General features: G+C 28.0%; 1 protein-coding gene across 1 annotated transcript; it reads left to right on the top strand.

The window, feature by feature from the left end:
• The first annotated feature begins 42 nt into the window (after window positions 1-42).
• LOC145191127 (transcription factor Dp-2-like) lies at window positions 43-17,152 on the top strand. Its single transcript, XM_090066801.1, has 14 exons — window positions 43-384; window positions 618-685; window positions 885-987; window positions 6,112-6,254; window positions 9,535-9,629; window positions 9,844-9,906; window positions 10,006-10,123; window positions 11,382-11,450; window positions 11,838-11,981; window positions 12,275-12,343; window positions 12,574-12,722; window positions 12,839-13,005; window positions 16,514-16,562; window positions 16,646-17,152. Exons 1-14 carry the CDS (start codon window positions 345-347, stop codon window positions 16,866-16,868), a joined length of 1,500 nt encoding a protein of 499 aa, XP_089922927.1. The 5' UTR covers window positions 43-344; the 3' UTR covers window positions 16,869-17,152.
• The last annotated feature ends 79 nt before the right edge of the window (window positions 17,153-17,231 follow it).

The raw sequence follows: 17,231 nt of genomic DNA, 5'->3' as shown, positions 1-17,231 counted from the left end.
GCATGTGTGACACGAACTATTTGTGATACAGCCAATAGAAATTTGGCTTCTTTGATCGCCGCGAAGCTGATTTATGGCTTTGGTGAACACGAAAAATAACAAGAGATAAAAATCATCTAAATTTTTTTTAGATGAAACCCCTATGTAAATATACATTACCTTATGCTACTTTGAAGGGAGAAATGTTCTTGTTTACATTTTAAAACTTAATTTAAACACATGCTTCAGCACATATTACCTCGTTTAGTTATTTTCTTGTAACACTAGTAGGGGGATAAATCTTTCAAGAGATAGGATATAGTCATAGGACAATAGCTTTAAGAGAAACTTCTACGCGCAGCTATATGGCTGGTCTTGGGACAGTATCTCTTACTGGTCATGAAGGTAATATATTTGTGAGAAAGGGTAAAATACGTTTGCTAAAAGTGTTTAGCTGACCATCCCAATATTTAGGTACCATATTACTAAAATTGATGAAATATTTTGAAGTTGCTGCTACAATGGTTTTTTTTATTTACCAGTATATATCACCATAAGACCACTAACTTCCTTTATAGTCTAAAGTTATATATGTAGATAAATCTATTTACTAAAATAAAAAATGAATTTTATTTTAGTTTGTTCTACAATGAAAGTTGAAAGTAATATTCCAGTGATAGTTGCTACACAATCACAGTTTATGAAAGTTAGTATTGTGATTTGTTTAAATTAAGTTCCTGATGATGCTTTGTTTTATTTCTGCCATTTCAATCAATAATTTGGCTTTGTTGTAGAATTTTGTCTAATTAACGTCAATCAAAAATGAAAAAGAAGTAAACAGCTTATCTTCACATATGTATGTAAAATGTATTGATTTTTCAGTTAACTTGTTTGTTTTTTTTTAGCCATTATCTATATCTGCTAGTGGAAGTTTATCTGAAGGAACAACAATTGCCGCTTTAGTATCAAATCTTTCAACCTTAGTTGGAAATTCAACAGCAAATCGTGGTAAATTGTTCAAATTTTTATTTTATAAATTACTTAATGTTTGTATACACTTTTCTATGTAAAAATTTGGAAATAATTTTATGTTAACACATGGCTAAGATACTCATTTTTGTATTGTATATTTGCATTTTATTAAAAAACTGTATGAGCTTCAATCCAAAATATAAACACTTCAAAACTACTACCAATTGCATTTGCAAGTGGCCAGCACAGTTAGATGTATAAAAAAAGCTGATTGGTGTTAAGGCATTAAAAAAAAAAGATGATGCAAAAAGAAGATTTAACAATCATTCTAACCAAACCAAGGTTGCTTCCTCAGATATTACTCCACAATGTCACTGATAGGAAAAGAGTATATATTCTCATATTTTAAACCTAGCAAATTAGTCTGGCAGTTTAAAACTCACAAAACATGAAAGTAGTAGTTGTTTAGAGTTTATTTTCTGATCTATGTTAAATGACCTGTACAAATTTATTTGATGCTCTGTTCAATAACCAGTGCTTAATTAAATCTAGTACCATATCTAAGATCATAATTATTACTTATGATAGTTGGTTTTCATCTGCTCATCATAAGCAAAAATATGTCAGCATAAATTGTGTTATGCACGTGTCTAAGAAATTCTAGGAATGAATCCAGAATTAGATTTTTATTTTATCAGATGCACAGCAATACAGGACTTGAGCATTAATACTCTTGTAAAACTAATTTCAGTTCATAAACTTCATATTGTGTTAAAAAACTTAAAGTCTTGATTTCTGGAATTTGGGATAGATTTTAGTTTTTAGGCCTTAGTCAATTGCTCCATGAAAAAATGGTATCATTTTTTTAACATCAGAAACATCAACCATGATGTGATTACTGAAGTTATCTGTTTTTTTCTGGGTGGTTAACCTCTCCTTTTGTTTCAATATCCTGGAGCTGTTTATCATGCTCAATTTCATGCTCAATGGATGGCCAGAGTAATCTACTCAATTAAAGTTTAATTTTTTTTTAAAAAAAAAAACAATATAGAATGTTTATGTGATTCATCATCACAATATCCAAGCATAGTTACTACAGCTACATTTGGTTGTCATTTTTGGTACTTGTTTGAAGTGTTTATTTTTTATGATATTATTTCAGAAGCAGTTGATGGTTATAATGTTACAATATATTATAGGAAGTAATGGTTCTCAGGAAATCTCAAAATGAATCCACAATCAAATTTTTTTTAAATCTTTGACTTACCTGTAAAAGTATTGCTGTTTGATCAAATTGAATGGAAATTCTTAAACACTAAAAAATTAAGAATCAGCTTAAACGTTAGCAATTAGTAACAACTTAGCAGAGATTGGTGTGACTCTCATACAGAAGTCAATATCTTCTAATGAATATTTGAAGCAATTTGTACTGCTGATTACTAAAGATCATCAGAAATAATTTCCATTCCCAACAAAATGGTAACAATTCAAAGATTTAAAAAAAAAAATTTTTCAATCTTTAATAATAAAAATAAATCAATAATTATTCTAACTAAAAAAAGCAGTAACTATATGTTTTAAATTTGTTCAAACTTGTTTATATAAATCAGCTTTTACAGTAATGTAAGTAAGATTTATAATACATCATAATAAGCCACTGAGTAAATTAGAGGCATGAAAGCAAAAAAAGCTTGTGCAAGTCCTAAATATTATTATATTAATAACATGTTAACATGTATAATAAATGTTACATATGTAATTTTTTTGTTTTAACTTTCTTTGAAATTTAAATTTAGATTAGATAAATATATAGAAAAGTTAAATTCATGAAGTATTCACAAAACGAAACAAAATGAGCTTGCCTAAAACTTGATTATTTATTACTTTGGGCTAAGTTTTTTTATTACTTTAAGTTATTGCTTACCTTAAAAATATAATATGAAATATTAAATCCAAAATATTGTAATTGTTATTTTTTTAAATTTGTTATGCAATTGGTTTACAGATAACTACTTCAACATGATCTTCAACAAATGTTTGGTTAGTTGGACAACTAATTTATGTTCTTGTTGTGGGTAATTATAACTAGTTCCTGTCTAATGAACAGGTTCTGCATTTCCTGTTTTATGATTTGAATTCAAACAGATTGAGTTTATCATTAAGTTGTTCATTGTCATCAACAAGTTTTGAAAAACAAAATGAACTTGAAAAAAACATTTCTGGTTATTTTAAAAAAACTGTTTGATGTGTCACATGCCAATACATATAGTTAAGTTAAAATTTCAGAAGACTATCAATTTCTTAAAAATCAACAAAATACTAGAAAAATGATGGGAAAAGATGAGTTGTTCAAAATAAAAAAGATTTAAAAAAAAAACAGAAACAGAAACACACAGAGGTTAATCAAGATAAACGATGAAATTGATAGAAGTTAACAATGAATCAACAGAAGGCACAAAAAATGAAGAACTTTATATTGGCTATTACGGTTGGTATTGCCTTACAAAATCTAAAACTACAACTGAAATTGAAAAATCATCTGTTGGCTTCTCATTGAAGCTCCAGCAATATCTAAATAGAGTAAATTTGAGAAAGAGTGTTTAATTGATAAACACTGGTTAACACTGAAAAGCTTCCAAAGTGTTTTTATTTGCTTTTTAGTTATGTTAACAAGAGTGTGATGGTTAAAAAAAGAAACATTGGTTTTTTTTTAGTTCTGATTTTAAGTATACACGCAGGTTAAAAGCTAGTGCAAAATTGTTTTTTACACACTTTTCTTTAAATAGTTACTGTGGTTGGAGTAAAAAATTTCTTTATAAGATTTTCTTGAATGAAATGCATGTTTAAGATCTTGATAAAGTTTCCTGCAGTAATCAGCCATCATATGTATGTCCCATCTCTCTTGGTACCATTCTTCCAATGTGCAAATATCCTTTTGAAACCTTCTTCAATATAATCTCCAAGATTTTCAGGAAATCAATCCTAATAAGTATGTAAATGATGTAGTTTAGTACTCATGTTACACCCTAGATATTTCAAATTAAACAATTTATTGTTAACTAATTGTAAATAGTTTTTTGATTTATGATTCCCAAGAAAAGTTTGGATCACCAAAACAAAAAAAAGTCCAGGTTCGCTTTTCAATTTTGATCATAGATTTGAAAAATTTTGGGTTTTTCAGCTTTCTAACTTGTGGTCTAATTTGTGGTCTATCGGAAATTTTTTCTTTTAACTTTTTGTTGCTCAGTCCAGCAAATTTTTTTGATAGATGAGCAAAACATTTGGCATCTTCATGTTAAAGGGTTTAATAAATTGTTTCAAAATACAAAGTTTTACATGAAGTAGTGACTATAATTCAACCTTGATTAACTAAAGGTGGATTGATTTCTTTGCTGCGGCTGTCCTACAAACATATAAAAAACAGACATTTGGTATAACCTGCTTGTTATCCTAAAAGGAAGTTTACCATTTTTAAATTTACACAACTTTGCCAGCTATGCTCTTTATACTTCAATTTTTCCAACACTAAAGAAATATTTGTATATTCCTTTTTCACAGAAATTGAATATGCTTAGCTAGGTATAGAGCCACGCACATTTACATTGTGTAGCAGTACACACTTTAAAAGTCTTTTACAGCTATCAATAAAGACTTGGTTTATATTTTTGTGGATCCATCTTTTACATAATACCTTAAACATTATTACAGTAAAATAAATTCTCAGATGAAAAATAATGTAGTAAATCTTTTTTTATCAGATAGGACACCAAAATTCAAGAAGACTCTTTCAAAGATTTAAATTCCTTACTAAGTTGTTTAGCTTTGATTAAATATTGAGGATCTGTTACTTGACTAGAGTCAGATTTATGTTTTTCTTTTTCAGTTTCCATGTTAACAGGTTCAAAACTTGTTGATGACATTGATAGTACGACTCTGGTGACTGATTAGAGTATGCACAAGGCTGTTGAGCAGAAGACATTGTCAGATATGACCAGTTGTCCCAGTTTACTTGTGTTTATACCAATAATACTCGTTACACAAAAATAACAATTATAATGACCATTGTCATAAAAAAAGTGCTAGCAGGAGCAAATAAGACAAAGAGTGTTAGCAGGGGAAAATCAGCATAATTATTGTTCTAAAAAAAAAATCTTCTGCTGTGTATAGTTAACAGTTCCAAAAATAAAAAATGATCTTACTTCCAGTTCAGATGAAAATGCTGCACATTTAGAAGCCAGCAGTTGCCAACAATCATGTAGAGCCTATAACTGATTCCAAAGGTAGAAAAGATTTTTATTACTCCAAATTTATTACTAGCATTAGATAGGTCTTAATTCACTATAAGAGACTGTTTTCATTCTTCAGGCAATAGAGTTCTTGGATGCAAAAATTACATTTTCCTATAAGTCCAACAAGTTTGAATGAAAAAGCAAAAGGAATATGAAAGTTAATTTTCAAAGTAATATGTCAGTTGTTATTACTTTTTATTGGAATGGTTACCAGGCTCTTAATGTTCAAGTTACTAAAAAAGAAGTTTTCTATAAGTATAATAGTTTTTTAAAAATATTTTTACCTGAAGTTTGTTTTTTGCGGGTTGTAAACATTGTAAGGAATTTAATAGAACATCTAAAACAATATGACTTAAAACCCCATGAGATTTTACTGAACAAATGCAAGTGGCGGTTTACATAAATTTAAACTTAAAATTTACAAAGTTTTCAAACTACAATTAATAACAAAGCAAATCAATGTGTTATAATCCTGAGTATTTACTCTTGAACAACCTTCTCATAACAAACTTCCACATTTTCTTAAAAGTTGTAAGAGTTTCATTTTTGGTATTGGTTGAAATGTTTTGGAAAATATTAAATATGTTTCCTTAAGTATATAAATTAAAATAGTAAATATGTAAATTAAAAATATAAGTATATTCTACTTTCAATTTCAATTACTTACAATTAGTTGTTTACAATTTATAAATAAATTTATAAATTGTAAACGCATTTTTATGCAATTCTTCAAAGGCTTCTAAATTGTAAACCTTATTATTATAGTTATAAACAATTCAAATATTTAAATTAGTTCAATTTAATTATTTTTGTTACCCATTTTCATAAATATTGAATTGTTAAGCAATATCTTTGGCAATTCATTTCATAGGTGCTGTAACAGCTTTTATCACGTCACGCCCTTCAATTGCTATTTCCACTGTATCTAACATTGGTCACATTACTAAACCTCTTGTGGTTACCCAAAATTCTCAACCTTTGTTACTACCAAAGCCAAGTGTCCAACAAAAACAGGTAATTTTAAAAAATATTTTTTTTCAAATATGCTTGCTTAAGGTAATTTTCTCTTATGCCAAATAAAAATAAAATTTAATAAAAATTAAATTGTGCTCTAAAAGTTATTACTAGTGTTGTTTTTGTAACTGGCTAGATTGAGTTTTAGTTAATCGAATTTATCAAGAGATTTTCAGCAGAAATATTACTTGAAGTTGATTATAAGGTTAAACTGTAATTTTTTCAAAACAAGAAAAATCTCAACTGATGTGTAGTTTCATTGATTACACTGGTCAACAAGATTTTTTCATCAACATCTTGAATAGGTGAAATAGATAGTATTTTGAACACTGATTTCAAATATGTATTTAGTTTTTCTCCAGCACATCTAGTATTTAAGTATAGATTGGATATATTTGTGTTGGATTTTAACTGTTTTTTTTATTTATATATATATATATATATATATATATATATATATATATATATATATATATATATATATATATATATATATATATATATATATATATATATATATATATTTATTTATTAATTCTAATATAATAATACTTTTTGTGTTTCAGTTACTATTCTTTTATGGGATTTTGCTTGTTTATATATAATATACCAGCCCTAATGTAAAAATACTAATGTCTTCTGTTTAAGACAATATAAATATATTTTTCCTATTTACTGTTATATATATTCTTTTATTTACTGAGCTGTGTTGTATCATGGTCATTTGAAAATTGTTGTGATATTTTCTATGTTCACTTACAATTTCATCACAATGAAGGATCATTACAAGTGATTTATGTAAAGTATATCTCTTGTATTCTGGATGTCAGTAAGGTGATTAGGATAAGGCCTGGGGACTTCATGTTATCCATACTTTGTTCTGAAATAGTCTATATGTTGAATAGAAGAAAAGCATCAATATGTTTGATTGTTGTGCTTGTGAGAAACCAGTTAATCATCTCTTTGATTACTAGATCATCTTTTCTAACCTGCAATTAGCTCTTAGACCAGCAGCACATGATAAATTTCTGGTGTTTGTTTTTATTTTTTCTGTTATGACTTTTTATGCTTTTTTGTAGAATTATTATCTTTACTTTTAAAAATTTTCCTTAAAAAGTAAAGATGATTAATAAGTTTATTGAACTTCAGCATCTTATGTTAAATATCAAAAAAAAAATCTTTTACAATTTTAAATGGGTTTACAAAAACCTTAAATCACTTGGTGAAGAAACATCCAATGTTATATTTTGAATTTTAACTTTTATTTAAAAAATTAGAAAGTTATTAGTCCTTTCCTATGTAAAAATGATTAAAAAATTCAGTTTTTAACCAGTGTGATTTGTGAAGTCGTTGATAGGCTAGAAAAGTTAAAAATTTATAACACCATAGAAGATTTTTCATTGAAATTTTTTACTTAAATTTTGTAATCTAAAAAAATAACTTTCTAAAACTCATGTTATTTTAAACAAATGCAAGTGACAAAAAACATGTGACAATAAACTTAAGTTTTCTTATTATAAAGTTAATTTTGATAAGTCAGCTACTAACTCATTCTGTTGAAATTCATTTTAACCAAATCTGCTAAATATATTTTGAATTGGTAAAGAATTACAGAGCCTAGGTTAAATACAAGGCCCTGCGAATCATTTCAATTTGAAAATTGAGTGCTACTTTGAATTTAAAATAACAAATAGCAAAACATTCTGGTAATGTAAACAGTAAGATTACAATAAAAAATATTCTGTTCAAAAAACTGGAACTTTATCTCATCACTGGAATTATTTAGAACAAGATCATAGAAAAAATTACATAGAGAAGTAATAAAACATGCAGCTGATACAAAAAAAGTGAAATCCTAAAAATACCAATCACAGCCAGAAAAAATTAGCTTCAATATTAACCACATAATTTATTCAACTTCCAAAAGATACAGCTATATATATTTAAAAAAAAAAGGAAAAAAAAAATAGAGAATGAACTTGCAGTGCTAAGATTCATCATTAAAGATGGAAGAACATTTAAGAAAGCTTTTAGATCTGGCTTTGTCGACTTATGCTTGATGCTCACTCAAATGCATTATTATACACATCACCCTACCAATTCATCTTTTGAGATGATTTTTGAATCAGGTGATATGGTAGATGACAGTAAAGTATAAAAATGCAGTTTCTCTTCAAACCTAGCATCGTTTTTGATCAATTAAAGCAGACAGTGGTAATAATTTTCTATCTATCTTTTTATTTCATCTTTGTGGGTTATTGAATTTTACTGCTTATCAGTTTTAAACCTTGAACTTATAAATGCTAGCCACGCAGCTACTTCCCCTGCAGAAATCAAAAGAAATTTGCTTCAGGTCTAATCTTCAGAGGAAATTTTAGCAGCAGTAACAGATACTATTCTTAGCATGCCCTGTACACCTAAACACCTTGGAATCGATTGGTTATGTTGTTGGACTTATAAACTTCAACTTTGTGTAAAATGAGCTACCCATAATCAACAAATTCTTTTTATATTTCAAATCCAGTATCTGCTTCTATTATTCTAAGTGCGAAATAAAGTGTAAGTATTAGTTTAGTTTTTTTCCTTCCATTATAAATCTTAACTCTATAACACTATAACTCTTTGATTTGTGGATAAAAAAGGGATTTGTAAATTTGTTTTAGCTCACTACAACCTGCCTAGATTTTTGATTTAAATCAGCAATTTTTACCTTGCAGTGATTTTTGATATTTTTAAAAAGAATACCAAACAAGAGTGAAGAACTTTAAATCAGCAATTAAAATTAGAAAATATTACTTATAACAAAGAATAAGCATCACATTTTTCTATTGCTATTTAAAGTTGCTATTGATGTTAGTAAGTGATGTGAGTAAACTATGTGTGTGGATGGGAGGGAGAGAGGGGGACGAGGAGAAGTATTTGAGAAAAAGCACAATAGTCTTTTAGAAGAAAATCTTAAATTTTGGACTAAAGATGACAAAAAAAAAAAAAAATAGTTTAAATAAAATTCCAACTTAAAGTGCAAATATTTATTTTTAAATAAACTTTTAAATGCTTATGTCCTAAGTTACTGATTTGATTCAAGATTCAGTTTGAAACTGAAAAATGTTAATTTCTAGGATCCTAGTTAAACTTCTAAATGACAAATAAATTGCATACATACTGTATCATAGACAGATATCAGAACACTAATAAAATGTCTTCTAAATGTTTAAATGTCTGCTAGAATCATATGAACTGTTAGTAACACTTGGTTTAAATTGAATTTTTCTATTATTAGAATGTGCAATGCACACCTACGAAGTTTGCGTATCCTCCAAATCCATCAGTTTTAACCTCTCCACTTCACATGTCACCAGGCTTTTCCTGGCAAGGGTAATAGTTTTGCTTATGGCTTATTTAAAAAAAAAATTTGTTAATTTTTTTTTTGAGGTACTTCATGCATTATATTAAATAACTTCTTAGAGTTTCACTGTTCATAGCATGGCATTTAAAAAACTGGTAATTAACAGTAAATTACTCATCTACTTTTTTAATGAGTAGTAATTGACTGTTATGACTAGCTTTTTAATGACTAACTTGTTTTCAGAACATCACCATTACAAAATAGAAAGAGGCCACATGATGAACTGGACAATGATCAGTTTGACAGGTTTCTTTTCTCTTAAGAATTTGTTTATTTTAAAATTTATGAACCAATTTTTATTAACTTTTCAAATTTATGTTCTTTTAAATTAAAATCTACATTTAGTAAGCGACGGCGTACACCCAATCGCTGTGGAGGTGAAAAAGGTGGTAAAGGTCTTCGTCACTTTTCAATGAAAGTGTGTGAAAAGGTGCAGAAAAAGGGTGTTACTTCTTATAATGAAGTATGTATACTTATGTAGATAGTTTTAAGTACTTTTTTTAACTGGTGTTAAGAACTCAATTTCTGAATTTAGTTTTAAAACCTAATTCTAGTTTTACTTGTTTTTATGATAAGCCCATTCTTTGTTTTATGAAGTCAATTCTTGTTGCTACGATGTACTTATGATAAGACTAATTTTGCTGTAACTTAAATTACACCTCTTATTTATAAAACATGATTAAGACATTTAACTTCTTTCAGAACTTTAACATTTCTAAAGTGATGACGTAGCATCACTTTAGAAATGTTAAAGTTCTGAAAGAAACTAAATGATGCAATTTTTTTAAAACATGATTTTCTTTTAATCAAAATTATATTTCAATGGTGTGCGTTTTCCAAAGATAAGCCAAGTAGAGTTTAAATTTCTTTATCTAATTAACAAACTTGCTATACTTACAAAAAACACTAAGTGGATTTTAGTTTTATTTTATATATTTAATCTAATTGCAACCATAGTTTACATAGTAATTACCTTTAATGTAGTTTCCTAAATTTTTTACATTAATTCCAGCAAATGTTTTACTAATCATCTTTGTGCCCAATACTATATCTAATGTAATTATATTGAGAAAATTTTTTTTTTCAAACTGAAAGTGCAGACAAGTATTATTTAAAACTATTTTTCTAAACTTTTTGAATATAAACCTTTCTCGTTCAAACACTGCTTGATGCTTGGTATGATTCTCAGTTTGATTAAAACGGTTTGTTATTCATATTTTATTATAAATATAACTTTGTCTTTATAATTGACTAACAAAAAAAATTTTGTTAACTTTGTTTGATCAAACATAAGGATTTTCTTGAATAATATTTGTAAGTTTTTATTGTTATTTTTTGGCTAAACAAATGAGCAGATTTTTATTAAGTTAAATGGATAAAATTCAACTTTAACATTCAACTTGCAACCTTTGAAAAGAAAAAAGAAAACCCTTTTTTTTTTTTTTGCTTTTTTTAAATCAAGAATTATTTAAAGTGATAAATGGGATGACCAAGAACATCAAGTAATATATATTAATATGGGATAATATAATGTAATAATATGGGATGACTATGAACTTGCCTCAGAATTATAGTCTGATAAACAATCAGGCGTGTTAACAAATATTGTACTCTATATTTTGAAACCAAAAATGTTTTGTTGAAATGTTAGATGAATGAACTTTTGTAAAATTGTTTTTTAGTTGTTTTAGATTTTTTTTTTTTCTTTTGCATTTTCACAGGTTGCAGATGAATTGGTTCAAGAATTCAGTGAACAAACATCACGCAATCTTCTATCAAATATTGACCAGGTATCACAGTTTTGTTCAATAAATCATGTTATTAGGTTGAACTTTTTTATTCCAGCTTTATTCGGTTTTCACTTTCTTTTCCAGGTAAATAGCAGTAATAATGTTCATGATAGATATGCATGTTCAAATTTAGGTGTATGACTGGTAATCATGTTATTTGAAAGATTTAAATACTCTAAAATGTCAAATATTGTTTAAAACTCATTTGTAAAGTTAAGACATGCAATAAAATCCACTGATAAAAAATTTGCTTCCAGTATAAGTAATTACTATTTCATCACCATAATTCTAATCTATTAATGATAAAATAGTAGCAACCATGTGCAAATTTTTCCATTACATGTGTGAAATTTTCAATTTGTTTTTCATTATACTTCAATTATTTAGACATATGACCAGAAGAATATTCGTCGAAGAGTTTATGATGCACTCAATGTGTTAATGGCTATGAACATAATTTCCAAGGAAAAAAAAGAAATTAAATGGGTTGGTCTTCCAACTAATTCTGCTCAAGAGTGCAAACATTTAGAGGTATTCACTTGTAAAGTCTAGTTTAGTTTTGTTGTTATTAGAAGGTATAGTTTCACAGTAATTTTCCATTTTTAATTCTTCATATAAAGCTGAAAATAACTTGTAGTTGGGTTTTTTTCTAGCTTTATCTGGAAAATTAAAAATGGGTTTCCAATCAGTTGGCTCATCATGAGCAAACTAATGGGGAAACTTTCAAAAATATGTAAATATGCAAAAATAACCAAGTTACCAAAAATGATTTGTTGTTTAGTAAAAAGGTATAAACATATATGCTCTTCCTTTACTTTTTAAAGGACCAAAAACGTGAACGTATTGAGAGGATAAAACAGAAACAGCAGCAATTAAAAGAATTAATAGTGCAGGTCTTTTATTATTTTTGTTGTTTTTATTTTTATGATTACAAATATATCTAAAAAAAATATTTTTTGAATTAAAACAAATTTTTAAGGTATTTTTAATGTTTACAAAATAAATTTTAAAATTCTTCTTGAAATCTATGAGATTATATTTTGTATAATGAATATTTTTATCAAAGCAATTTTTCTTAAAATGTTTCTTAGTTGCATGAGAAAATGTTTTAATTTGTTTACAGCAAATTGCTTTTAAAAATCTTGTTGAGCGAAATAAGCGTTTGGAAAAGACGAATGGTCCGCCCCAACCAAATGCATGCATTCATTTGCCATTTATAATAGTAAATACTAGCAAGAAAACAACTATTGACTGCAGTATCTCTAGCGATAAGTAATCTTATTTCATATTGTGTCAATAATTGATAGTCTGAGGTTTTCTACTGATGTGGTGTGTTTTGCTGTAATCTGCTGTAAAATCAGAATGTGGAAGAAAATTCTTTTATTTAGGTCTGAATATTTGTTTAATTTCAATGAAGCCTTCGAAATCCGTGATGATATAGAAGTATTAAAACGAATGGGGCTCTCATTCGGATTAGATAAAGGGGAGTGTAGTGAGAAGAATTTGAATACTGCTAAAAGTATGGTTCCAAAAGCTATAGCCCCTTATGTTAATCGTAAGTTTATCACTTTTGTCATTTGTGTTCTCTAATTTGTATGATTATTGGTATTTGATGAGCTTCTAAAAACAACATCAGCGGCTTACTTAATAATGTGTGGGATATGATGTGTATCTGTATAATATTGCTTGTATTAATGATAAATTAGACTTAAAAATGAAAAAAATATATACCTGGCGTCCTATAAATGCCTTAATGCTGCAATAAGAAAATCTTTGTAAAAAATATCCTCTATCACCACTGAACCCAAGCTGATATTATTACTTTTATGGTGCCTATGATTAGAACTTTACAGACCTTTTTGCAGATTGTTAGCTGTTGGGTAAATCTGAGGAGTTTGCAAATCATTTTCTAATTTATATGATTAAAATAGGAAAGATGCTGGAGACTCAATTTCTATCAAAAAAATAATCACTTAACTAGTCCAAGAATTGTTGTTACAGTTAATATGCATAATATCCTTTTGTTTAATTGTTGGTTTGGCCTCATTTCTCTTGAGTGTTTTACAATTAATTCCTTGATTTAAAAGCTTTTCTAATATCACCACTAATCTGTTATCCACAGCTGCATTACCAGAATTATTATCAAGTATACCACTGCTTCCAAACTTTTAATACAGCAAAATTCTTTAAGTACTTTTAGTGTTTTAGTGGTCATTGTAATTCCTGTTTCATTCTTAATTTCAATGGGTTAAATATGTCTTAGAAAATTAAGATGGTATTTATTCTTACTAGTTCTATAAATCATAGGCTCTGAGATGGTGTTGTACCCCAACATGAATCAATGTATTTTTATTTTTTTTTGCTATTTACTCCAATTTTTAACTACAAAACAAAACTTCTGAACAATGCTTGTAATTAATTAAACTAACAAGATTTTTTTTTTTGCAAAACATTTTTTTTTTTTTTAATTTCCATGTGTAATTTAAGATAAGTCTGCATTATAATTCCTATGGCAACTGGTGCAGTATCACTGACTTCAAACCTAACAGTAGCTTTAGCAACATTAAAATTGTGAAAAAATTTTTTAAGGTGCCTTTTAAAAAAAAACTCAGGGTCTATCTCTAGATTATCAACATGGTCATATGAACCCTGTAATATGCTCGTATTACAGGGTTCATATGACCATGATTTATTCATAATTATTTTTCATCAATAAAATGTATGAAGAGATTGTTTGGATATTTATTTTATTAGTCATTGTTTTTGAAAATTTAGCCAACTCTTTCATATCTCTTAGGTCTTTCTGCCAGGCCCTTGCTTAGCTCTCTGGTCCTTTAGATTTAAAATTGTTAATCTTGAAATATGGTTATACAAAAAATATCAACAAACACCTGTTTACTTTCTTTACAAACACATACATAGAACAACCCATGCATTGATCTTTTCTAAAAGTTTATTTTCATAATAAATCAAATGTGCAACCCTCTTGAAAACACTTTTACAAGGAGTTTCAGCACTACCATCACTTGGGTAGTCAAACATAAAAGTCATATTTTAAAATTCTAAATTTGACGATCGAGTTTTATTAGGAACACATTGAATAAGAAAAATCCAAAAATATGCATGTTCTAAGTTACACCGTTTTGGAGAAATTTAGTAAAGTCTAAAGTTTTGAATAAAAATTGTAAATCACATTCTTAAAGATTTTTTTACAAAAGCATTTTGTACGGTAAATAATAAAACTTTCCCCCAGACCTCTTTACATATCGCTAGAACCAAAGTTTAGTGTAACTTTTAACAATCATTTTCAAAAAATACTATCCCTTCGACTTATCTAACTCCCTTGTTAACTCGAAATTTAAGAAGAAATATTTTTGATTTTATCTTTTAGTTGGACAAAAATTGTTTAGAATAGTTTATTTGAGATATAAAAGCACGATCGAATCTATGACGCGTTTACTAACTCCGCCAAAAATTCAGTTTTATATTTTTTCACTTTATCGAGATATTTAATATTTATGATCACTATTCAAATATGAAAAGTTGCGCGGCAACATTTTTATGGATGAATTATACATTTCTAGTATTAGGTTCAAAAATATCATATGATAAATGTTTTTGAGAAAACCTTACGATTTCAATTCGGTTTTTTTTTTAATACCAGGTACAAACATGACAGCAATTGTCATAAAATTACAAGATAGGCTAAGTGATGTACCTGATAATAAATAAAGGCTCTTGGACTGTTTATAGAAGAAAATACATCAATATCTCAAGTTGCATGTAGAAAAGCTTTCATTTTTTCAATTGTTTATCAGGTACAAAAATATTTATCGACGAGCTTTCTCCGATTCAAAGAAATGTAATGAAGTTTTAGAAACCAGAAAACCAAAAAATTTCTTGATCGCGATTAAAACTGCCAGCAGGAAATTAACTTAGAAAAGTTGGATGCATATTGCGTAGAGACTTATAAATTATTTCTTGATTTGTATATTACTTGGTTTACGATTCCATCTCAAGTGCATAAAGTATAAGCACATGCTGCTGAATTTCTGTTGCATTTGCCTGTTCCACTAAAAGTAATAGGTGAAGAAGCTGCTGAGTCAAGAAATAAATTATACAGGAAGTATCGTGAACTCCACACTCGTAAAATAAGTAGGGAAGCGAATTTAAAGATATTTTTGTATAGGCTATTGTATCATCTGGCGCTTTCATTAGCGTTATCAACTTATAAACCCGGTTTAAATAAAAACTTAAGACTGCAATTTGAACTTCCTCAAGTCATAAAAGACTTAATTTTCGACGATTCAGACGCAGCAAGTGAATTTGGAATCACCCTTGAAAATCCTTAACGAACACGACAAAATTGACGAAAAGTTTAAAGATGTCAAAAATTTGGATAAAAATTCTGACTCAGAATAGGCTTAGTAATAAGATAGTTATGTCATTTTAATGATATAAAATGTGATATTGATTCTTTTTCATTAAATTCGGAGTTTTCAATTTTCTCAAAATTAGCCCCATTTTCTCACAAACTATTCAAGGTGAAAGGACGAAAATTTCACTGAGTTTAAATTATCATAGTATAGCTAAAAAAATGCTTTTTTACTTGATAAGGTTTTTGTTTTTTGGCCACCAAAACTGAAGTTCCACACTGTGCACTGGCAGTATACGATTTACAAACAAAATTTGTTTACATAAAATAAAGCCAGTTGTCTTATCGCTGCATCGCTTAAGAAAATGCAGGTGTTTTTTTCCAACAGGACAATTCATTTTATTCCTTCCAAAATACTTCTTATCACCATCAAAATGAAATAAAATTAATTTTAAGTGTACATTAAAAAAACAACTTGAAAAAGTTATTTTGAATGAATAACGTTTTAAACACATCTGTTCCATTTTGCCGCAACCTATGTTAATTGTAATGGCACTAGTTAAATTTTTACAATTTAATTAGATTTAGTTGGATTTTGCTTTTGAAGGATATGCCACTGGTTGTTATTTAGAAATAGTATAAACCTGGTTTTTATCTAGAAATTTATTTAAATCTGGTTGTTATCTAGAAATGGCAAACGGAAGCTATGGTAACATGACGCTCATTGACACTTTCCGGTCAGTATTGTTTTTCTGCAATCTGTTTAAAATGAGGTGGTGATAAAACTGGTTATATATTAATATTTTATTACTTTTTTAAGTGCGGGACTTAAATCCCCCCTTGCGACACCTATAGCGAGCATCAAGGAATCCCCCGGTCCCTCAACACGAAAATCAAATCGTTCACGTAGAAGTACTTCATCTTCTGCATCAGTCAATAACAAAACAGTTACAAAGATAGCTTATACATCTTCTCCATCTGCTACCTCAGAATACGACAGCGATAATGATGGCGACGATGAACATAGTACGCTTATGGAGTAGATATTTTTTTAAAAAAGTTTATTTATTTTTCCTATTTAATGCTTCTGACGCTCAGGAGTTTAGGGCATTAAATCTGCACAACTATTTTATTGTTGCTGCTTAAAAAACCGTTCATTTTTGTTCTGTTTTGCTTGATTCAAGTAAGCAAGTTCAATTCTATTTGGTGATCGTGCAGCATTGTTTCACAAAAGATATAATGATCACAAGTGCAGGCTTTTAACTCCAAATCATGTGTTCACTGTGCTCATGTATTTGTGTGTTTATTATAGAGCAATTGATGCAAACTGACTGTATCTTTTATTGGCAACCCATTTTGTATGTATGTGTATATAAGTGTGTGCTGATGTGTTTGTATATATGTGT

Source organism: Hydra viridissima, unplaced genomic scaffold, assembly GCF_058129835.1.
Source record: "Hydra viridissima isolate aposymbiotic clone 2 unplaced genomic scaffold, HvirCarnegie_v1 scaffold_11, whole genome shotgun sequence".
Classification (NCBI taxonomy): Eukaryota; Metazoa; Cnidaria; class Hydrozoa; order Anthoathecata; family Hydridae; genus Hydra; species Hydra viridissima.
Note: the sequence above shows the minus strand (reverse complement) of the source record. Positions and strands in the feature narration are given on the sequence as shown.